This window comes from Dipodomys spectabilis, unplaced genomic scaffold, assembly GCF_019054845.1.
Source record: "Dipodomys spectabilis isolate Male_0828 unplaced genomic scaffold, ASM1905484v1 ptg000464l, whole genome shotgun sequence".
NCBI classification, from domain to species: domain Eukaryota; kingdom Metazoa; phylum Chordata; class Mammalia; order Rodentia; family Heteromyidae; genus Dipodomys; species Dipodomys spectabilis.
In genome coordinates, this window is record NW_024871141.1 from 1,316,351 (window position 1) to 1,326,030 (window position 9,680).

At 49.5% G+C, this 9,680-nt stretch overlaps 1 protein-coding gene across 1 annotated transcript; it reads right to left on the minus strand.

Annotated features, from left to right (window-relative positions):
- Positions 1-2,445: 2,445 nt before the first annotated feature.
- On the minus strand, positions 2,446-7,613 carry LOC122098215. The gene is given in 4 exon segments (XM_042668678.1): positions 2,446-5,826; positions 5,828-5,985; positions 6,023-6,902; positions 6,963-7,613. Coding segments are annotated over 4 exon segments (5,070 nt in total).
- Between the last annotated feature and the right edge of the window lie 2,067 nt (positions 7,614-9,680).

Consider the following 9,680-nt stretch of genomic DNA (forward strand, 5'->3'; position numbering starts at 1 on the left):
TCAGGCATGCCCAGGCTCCCAGATACACACGACCTCAAGATCCACAAGGTTTGGGTCGGTGGCTGGGAACCTGCTTTTACACGGGTACCCGGGGCGACAAAGTCTATCGGGAGACTTGCGCGCCGGGGCACATGAAAGCATCCCTTTTTATGGACAGCTGGAAGCAGGGTAACAGAAGCGAGATGCCTGGTTACAGGTGGTTACAGGGTGTTGATTGGCTAATTTTGAGTCAGGCTTAGGATGGGGATTGGTAGATTTGAGTCAGGCGAGCGGGTTAGGCAAGGTCAGTGGAGCTTAGCTGACATGTCTGTACTTGCCCCACAGGGGGTTGACTCAGTGGAGCTTGTTGACATGTCTGTACTTGCCCCACAGGGGGTTGACTCAGTGGAGCTTGTTGTTAACGGCCTGGCCACAACATTCTGCCTCACCCTCTTTTGTTTTTGTTTTTTTTTTTACATAGTTTCGCAGGGCAGGGACAGCACAGCACTTTTTCTGGGGTATCTAGTGAGCTAGCACTAACTGGGGTCTTTCATTCCCCCATTTTCTTTTGTCTGAATGAAATCCTTCATTCAACCGGGGTTTCCTCTGCTGTTTTAAGTAGATGGTATTGTTGTGTTAGCACCAGGGCCTCTACTACTGATAGGCGATCTTTTACAAATTGTATCAAGCGGTTTATAATGCAAGGGCCTAAGGTAAGAATTAGCATTAGTAGTATCAGTGGCCCCATCAGGGAGGATAATAGGGTAGTGAACCATGGGGACTTGTTCCATAATCCTTCGTACCAGCTCTGTTGGGATGTCAATTCTCACTGTCTTTTGTCTAATCTTTCTTTAAGTTTATCTAGGGTCTTGATTACCACTCCTGTTTTGTTAGCATAAAAACAACATTCTTCCTTTAAGGCTGCACATAGACCCCCTTCCTTAAGAAAGAGCAAATCCAACCCCCTACAATTTTGAAGGACTACCTCGGCTAAAGAGCTTACGGAGTCAGTTAGTGTCCGGACGGACTTTTCTAGGGCTTTTAGGTCATCATTCATAGCCTGTTGGAGGAGCATGTACTGATCTGCCTTCATCAGGGCTGTGGTTCCTGTTGCGATTCCGGCCGATATTCCTCCAAGACCTAAGAGAACAGCTAAGGTAATGGTTACAGGTTCTCTTTTGTTCCTGTGTATAGGGTCCTCAAAATACCGTAGGACAAAGTCATCAGGATGGTAGGTGATACGGGGCCAAACTTGTACAAGTACACAATAATCCTGGCTTCGGTTAAAGACAGCTGCTGACACACATGGGGTGAGGCCGGTGTTAAAAGCCCAATAAAGTCCATCCTGGGGAACCAAGTAATAGGACCCAGTAGGGACTGTCTGAGTTAAATTGCATAGGATTTTGTGGGATGAAGGAACGTTACCTAAACATACTCCACTGCCTGACACTTCTGGAAGGGTCAGCTGATGGCTGGGCAAGGAATTACAAATGGTAGGAGGGCTGGTGTGGTTAGTAAAATTAATATTTACAGCAATGCCTTCATAGTAAGGAGGGCTAGGGGCTAGACAAAGCCAACAGTTGTCAGTGCGGTTGGGGTAGGAATGGTTTAGGGTGGCATAAGCCCCTTTAACCAGGTTAATGAGCCTATCTTCTGTCCCAAATAAGGTCGGGGCGGCTGTGGAGGCCAACGGGGGATAAGAAGGAATTGCGGGGGCAATGGAAGTCCTAGTGGGGTTTTTGATGGCGGGGGCCCTGTGGTCTGACAAGATTGGGTTGGGCCCGATGGGTAATACAGGGGTCGTATCTCTTCGTAACTTAATTTGAAATATTACCCCTAGGTCTAGTCCGCCTAAATACCATCTCAGTCCCCACTGCCTGCCACTCATCCATAAGGAAGGGAGTAAGACTTTACCTTTATCCGTAAAGGAAATTTTTAGGGGCATACAGGTGGCATTGGTCTCACATGAAGTGGCCCAGGGGTGCCCTTTTTTAACATTGATTAAATCCTCGGAGGAGCTAGGTATCCAGTACGCATCTCCCGTTGTTTCACAACCCCATGAGGCACAATAGTAAGTATCTACAGATCCACATCTGTTGGCAGTAGCTCGGGACCTACCGTCCCGAGGACAGACATAGAAATCCTGTTCGGCTAGTTGTTTTCTTTTGTGATGTGAACAGCAGCCGACATCATCACTGGTTGAAAGCGAAAGATCGGGGCAGCCTGAGGGAATGTTAGTAGAATAGGAATCAGGTATATCCCAGCCTCCTGAAGTTACTCCGGCCACTAATTGGCAAACATCAGGAGTAAGGTCCGGCCACCAAGTTCCCCAGGGATGGTCCCCAGAGCTAATCTGCCAAATTGTATCTGCAGTACCAGATAGGATCTGCCAAGTTTGTTGTATGGGCTGATGTGGGTTGGGAGAGGTGAGGCACAATTGAGATAGCAAAAGACAAAAGAGGGGAATCATGTTCGAGTAAATCTTATCTTCAGGGGGTTTTGAGTGCGCTGTATTTTCCAGGCTGGGGTCTCTGAGGTTTTCTCCGGGGCCCGGGCCGCCTTGACGTGGGACGCGTGGATCCAGGCGGCGATTCCGTCCGGGCCTTTCCATCGGGGTTCCAAATTCTTTGTCTGGTGACGGCGGACCCACACGGAATCTCCTATCTGGAAGCGATGAGGCACGACGGGGTGGCTCTGGTGATCTTGGTATATTGCCGCCAGAGGTTTCCAGACTTCCCGCTGGACGATCTGGAGTGCCTGTAAGTGAGCTTGCAAAGAGGGGCTATTAGCAAAGTCAGAGATGTTTGGGTCAAAGAAGTTAACAGCAGGTGGGGGGGCTCCATACAGAATTTCAAAAGGGGTGAGGCCATGGGGGCCTGGGGTATTGCAGGCGCGATAAAGGGCTAGGGGTAGGAGGAACACCCAGTCCTTCATGCCAGTTGCAAGCGTTAATTTAGTTAAAGTCTCCTTAATTTTTCTATTCATTCTTTCTACCTGTCCTGAACTCTGGGGTCTGTAAGCACAATGTAATTTCCAATCAATCCCCAGCAGTTTGGCCACCAGCTGACTTACCTGGGAGACGAACGCGGGCCCATTGTCAGTCCCTAGTACCTGTGGCATACCATACCGGGGAAAAATTTCCTCCATTAGTTTCTTGGTTACCACTCTGGAGGTTTCTTGTTTGGTAGGGAAGGCTTCCACCCAGCCTGAAAATGTGTCCACGAACACTAGGAGGTACTTGTATCCATACATTCCAGGTTTTATTTCTGTGAAGTCGATCTCCCAGTGGGTCCCCGGTCGTTGTCCCCGTACCTGCACTCCTAGTCCTACCTTAGTCTTTCCGGCGTTGACGCGTGCACATATTGTGCACTGATCTGTCACCAATTGTAAACTGTCCTCTTTTCCCAGGAGATACCTTAGTCCCTCTTCTCGATCAAGGAGGGTCTTCATTTTTCGGTTGCTGAGATGGGTTAATTTGTGGAGGCGGTCTAGCATCTGGTGAGTCCACTTTCTTGGCCAAACTATTTTTTCATTATAAGTCCAAATTTCTTTTTCGGGGTTAAAGGTGGCCCCCATTTTCTTTAGGTCGTTCATGTCCTCTGGGCTGTAAGGGAGTGGACTGAGTCTTTTTGCCTGGGGCTTAGCCGCTACTGGAAGGACCGGGGTTTTTAGAGTCCCTCTTAGCGCTGCTTCTCGGGACGCTTTATCAGCCAGTCGATTGCCTCTTGCTTCCGGGGTCTGTCCTTTTTGGTGTCCCGGACAATGCATAATGCTCAGTTTTTGGGGCAGGAACAAGGCCTCAAGCAGGCCCAAGATTTCAGGCTTGTTTTTAACTTCCTTGCCCTCTGAGGTCAGTAAGCCCCGCCTGCGAAAGATCTCACCATGTACATGAGCGGTGGCGAAGGCATAGCGACTATCAGTGTAAACATTGAGTTTCTTGCCTTTAGCCATCTTGAGTGCGTGGGTTAGGGCGATCAGCTCGGCGCGCTGTGCTGATGTTCCAGGCGGAAGTTCCTCGGCCCAAACTACCTCAGTTTCGGTGGTAACAGCGGCTCCGGCCTTCCGCTCCCCATTGTCCAAGAAGCTGCTCCCATCTGTGTACCAGGTGAAATCGGCATCTCGGAGAGGCTGGTCGGTCAAGTCGGGTCTAGTTCCATGTACTTCGGCCAGGATCTGCAAGCAGTCATGGGGTTCCGCCTCCCCCGGTTGTGGTAGCAGAGTGGCTGGGCTTAAAGTCACTATAGGCCCGAACTGTATTCTGTCTTTATCTAGAAGCATGGCTTGGTAGTGTGTCATGCGGGCGTTAGAAAGCCAGCGGTCTGGTGGTTGTTTGACCAAGGCCTCTATGGCATGTGGGGCCAGAATAATAAGCGGCTGTCCCAGTGTGAGCTTACCCGAGTCTTTTACCAGAACTGCAATCGCCGCTTACATCCGCAAGCATGGGGGCCAACCGGAAGCAACCGGATCCAGCTTTTTGGAGAGATAAGCCACAGGGCGTCTCCAGGGCCCCAGCTTCTGGGTCAGGACTCCTTTTGCGTACCCTTGTCTCTCATCTACGAATAGCTCAAAAGGTTTGGTTAAGTCTGGCAACCCTAAGGCCGGGGAGTGTAAAAGGGCCTCCTTGATGTTTTGGAAGGCCTTTTGTTGAGTCTCTCCCCAGGCGAACAGCGTCCCTGGTTTTGTCAGCGGGTACAGAGGGGCGGCCATCTCCGCGAAGCCGGGGATCCATAGACGGCAAAATCCAGCTGTACCCAGAAACTCCCGCAGTTGTTTTGGACTCTGGGGTGGGGCAATATTCATAATTGCCCGTTTGCGAGACTCAGTCAGCCATCTCTGCCCTTCCTTGATCTGGTATCCTAAATATGTGACCTGCTTCTGGCAAATTTGAGCCTTTTTTGCGGAGGCCCTGTATCCTATGGTACGCAGGGCCTGCAAGAGGTCTTCAGTCCCTGATATGCAGTCCTCCTGTGTCTGGGCTGCCAGTAACAGATCATCTACATACTGGAGCAATATTAAGGTTGGATGTTGAATTCTAAAGTCGGCTAGGTCCCGATGTAACCCCTCATCAAATAATGTAGGGCTGTTTTAAAATCCCTGGGGTAACCTAGTCCAAGTCAATTGCCCTGATACTCCCAATTCTGGATCTTTCCATTCGAAGGCAAAAATGAGCTGACTACTAGGGTGGATCCGCAAACAAAAAAACGCGTCCTTTAGATCCAGAACGGTGTACCAGACGTGAGTAGGGGGCAGTCCACTTAGTAGGTTGTATGGATTAGGGACCGTGGGGTGGATGTCCTCGACCCGCTTATTGACTTCTCTCAAGTCCTGTACTGGTCTATAGTCTTGAGTTCCCGGCTTTTTGACCGGGAGGAGCGGGGTATTCCAAGGAGACTGGCAGGGAGTTAGTATTCCTTGGTCTAGCAGTCGCTTTATGTGAGGGCGAATTCCCCGGCGGGCTTCTTGGGACAACGGGTATTGCTTTATGGATATAGGCGAGGCAGCAGCTTTTAGTAGAATAACTAAAGGAGCCTGGTGGACGGCTAAGCCCATACCTCCCGTCTCAGCCCAAGCTTGTGGGAATTTTTGCACCCAGGGGTGTATATACGGGTCTTCTTTGCTCTTTTCTTGTTCATACAACCTGTACTCATCCTCTATCCCGAGAGTTAGTACGTGCAATGACTGTCCTTTGGGTCCAGTAATGTGTGCCCCAGTTTCTTCGAAATGAATTTGTGCCCTCAGTTTAGTAAGCAAGTCTCTTCCCAGTAGGGGATAGGGGCAGTCGGGAACATGCAAGAAAGTATGCGTCACCTTACCGGTAGCCAACTGTACCTTACGGTCGGTGGTCCATCGGTACCCGCTTCCCTCCAGTGGCTCCTTGGACCCAGGCTGATCGTTTACTCAGAGGTCCGGAGGTTGTGGTCAGCACCGAGTGTTGGGCCCCCGTGTCCACCAGGAAGGTGACGGGTTGCCCCCCAACTTCCAGAGTTATCCTAGGCTCAGGGGGGGCTCCTGGCCTGGACCCCCCTAGTCGTCTAAGGTGAGCAGGGATGTCTGAGGTCTTGGTCTTTGAGGTCTCCTTGGTCTCTCGCCCAATGCCCCTTTTCTTTACAGTATGCATATTGATCTTTTTCTATTTGGGTACCTCGGCGGTCTCCCTTTTGTCTATCCTGTTTCTGTCCTGTCACTATGGTGGCCAGTAACTTACTCATTTCTTTAGTTCTTTTACGGTCACGTGCACTCTCCCTTTCTTCTGCTTCCTTTCTAAGCCTTTTCTCCTTCTCTTCTGGAGTTTCTCTTTTATTATAAATACGTTCGGCTTCCTTGAGCAAGTCGTGTAGGGATAGTGTCTGGAGATTTTCCTGCCTTTCTAATTTCTTTCTGATATCTGGAGCTGACTGCCAAATGAAAGACATGGCGACATTTGTAGCCTGTCCCGGATCCTCAGGGTCATAAGGAGTGTAAATGCGGTACGCCTCCTTAAGACGTTCAAGGAAAGCCGAGGGCGATTCTTCTCCTTTCTGAACTATCTGCTTAACCTGAGCCAAATTGGTGGGACGCCGAGCGGCCCCATGGAGACCCGCTAATAGCAACTGGCGATAAAGGCGTAGGTGGTTCCTACCTTCAGGTGTATTGAAGTCCCAGTTTGGCTGTTCCAAGGGAAAAGCAGCGTTTATCTCATTGGGTAGTTGAGTGGGACGCCCATTTTCTCCGGGGACGTTTTTCCTTGCTTCGAGAAAAACACGTTGTTTTTCCTCAGTAGTCAGCAGTACCTGTAATAGCTGTTGGCAATCATACCAAGTGGGTTGATGAGTTACCAAGATAGATTCAATTAAAGAAGTTAATTTGGAGGGATCTTGGCTAAAGGGAGGATTATTATTTTTCCAGTTATACAAGTCGGAGGCTGAAAAAGGCCAGTACTGTAGCTGCCCACCCAACCCCCCGCGCAAGGGGAAGGCTCAAGAGGTGGTGGCAGAGTTTGTGGCCTGCTCTCGGCGTTCTCGGAGCCGGTCGGCTATTGGGGATGGTGCGGGGTCGGCGGGTGGTTGAGGAGCGGCAGCTTCCGCTCCCGGAGGTTGGGGAGCGGCCCCTTGATAGGGTGGCGGATCCTCGGTCAGTAAGTCCAGCAGGACGTCTTCCCCCGGTGGTAAAACCTTCGGGGCAGTAGGCCTGTCCTTTTCTGGAGCCTGCTTTTTATTTTCTAAAGGAACAAGGGCTGGGTAAAGTGAAGTATGTGGAGGGGGATGGGGAGTTGGGGAACGAAGGAGTGGGAGAGAAAGCTGGGGGGCAGATGGGATGGTTAAGGGGGTAGGGGCTTTGAGGTTTAGGGCGAATAAAAAGGGCTTAATCCAAGGGGGAGGGTCTAAAACAAGAGCCTCCCAGGTAACAATATAAGGGACCTGGTCCGGGTGTCCATGTGGTCCCGGGTCCATTATTTTGACCTTAACCTGCAAAACAATAGTCAAGTTAAAGGTTCTTTCTCGTGGCCAATCAACATTGAAGGTGGGCCATTCTGATGAACAGAAGGTCGTCCATTTTCTCTTCCGGATTTCTACCGAAAGATTGCTGGCTGTGACTTGAACATCCTTCCAGTGCTGTAAAGTAAGGCTAAGGGGGGTTGTGACAGTTTGTCCCATAGTGAATCTCAAAGCAGACACAAACAAAATAAAACAAACACAGACTACACTTATTTTTTGCTGCACGGTTTCGGCAGCAAACCGAAAGTAGAAATCAAATGGAGACTGTGTTGAGAGTCCGGATCTCTCGTCTCCCAAATGAACCACGCGTCCAAAAGGACCGGGTTCCAGAAAACAAATGGGCCACTTTTTCAGACCTCAAGCACCTCCAGGACGTCTCCTGGGGGCTGCGGTCGGGAGTACGAGCCCGTCAGCTCCTCCTCGGGTCCGCCAAAGTCAAACGAGCACGGCCGACTCACAGAATCGCAAGCGCACAGTAATTGACAACACAACTTAACTACAGACAACACACAGACACTGGCCAGCTAACCTCCCGGAAATGGGTCGGTGGTCCCTGGGTAGGGGGGGGGTCTCGATCCCGGACGAGCCCCCAGATGAAAGACCCCCGGTGATCTGGGCACCTTTCAATCTGAAGAGACCCTCTCCCAAGGAACAGCGAGACCACTTGTGCGGATGCAATCAGCAAGAGGTTTATTCAGGCATGCCCAGGCTCCCAGATACACACGACCTCAAGATCCACAAGGTTTGGGTCGGTGGCTGGGAACCTGCTTTTACACGGGTACCCGGGGCGACAAAGTCTATCGGGAGACTTGCGCGCCGGGGCACATGAAAGCATCCCTTTTTATGGACAGCTGGAAGCAGGGTAACAGAAGCGAGATGCCTGGTTACAGGTGGTTACAGGGTGTTGATTGGCTAATTTTGAGTCAGGCTTAGGATGGGGATTGGTAGATTTGAGTCAGGCGAGCGGGTTAGGCAAGGTCAGTGGAGCTTAGCTGACATGTCTGTACTTGCCCCACAGGGGGTTGACTCAGTGGAGCTTGTTGACATGTCTGTACTTGCCCCACAGGGGGTTGACTCAGTGGAGCTTGTTGTTAACGGCCTGGCCACAACATTCTGCCTCACCCTCTTTTGTTTTTTTTTTTTTTTTACATAGTTTCGCAGGGCAGGGACAGCACAACACTTTTTCTGGGGTATCTAGTGGGCTAGCATTAACTGGGGTCTTTCAGTTTATTTTGTTGGTTCTCTGGCTTGTTTTGAGGGTCTCTCCAATCTTGCTGAAGGATAGCATGCTCTAAAACTTTAGCCACAGTTTCACTTTGGTTCACTTTTTGGTTTCAGTGGTTAGTAGGAAGTAATTATACAGACTCCCTCAGCGTCCTGAATTGTGCTAATTGTGGTTCACTGTCAGGGGGCAAGAAAAGTCCATGAGACTCTTTTTTCACATATTTTTTATTATGAAAATACCATATAGAGGAGTTACAATTACATGGGCAAGATCATGAGACTCATCTCAAATTAACCTCCAAAAAACCAGAAATGATCAAGCAAAAAACTGTAGTTCCTATCCCAGAAAGGCGCGCGCGCACACATACACACACACACACACACACACACACACACACACACACACACACACACGCAAACACACACACACACACACAGACACACATGCACACACAATGATTTTTCCTGTCCAGGCTGGCTTGGAATGGTGATCCTCAATATCAGTGTTTTGATGACGTAGAATTACAAGTGTGAGCCAGCAGTTTCTTGGTCATTTTATCATTTTTAATAGACTGTGCTCTCTTCCACTATTTAAAAAATATATTTTGTGGTTGTCTTAGTGCTAAATCTGTTTTACACTTAGCTTTTTTACGCCTTATTTTCTTAGCTTTTTCTTAACTTTTTTTATGCTCAAGGTTGCTGCTGTACGAATTCAGCCACAGCTCCACTTCTGCCTTTTTGCTGATTAGTTGGAGATAAGAGGCTCATAGATTTTCCTGCCCAGGCTGGCTGTGAACCACAGTCCTCAGATTTGAGGATACTGTGTAGTGTCCTTGGCTCCTGTGGTACATTTCTGTCCTATTTACCACCAAAGGAAAAGAGGGTGGGGCAGAAGTTGATCTGTGGTTCAAATAAGAGAGCCTGCAAGCCTTGAGTTAAAAAAAATGTAGAAGTCTAATTCTGGTACTAATTGTACGCACTGCCTGATCTATTCAAACAAAA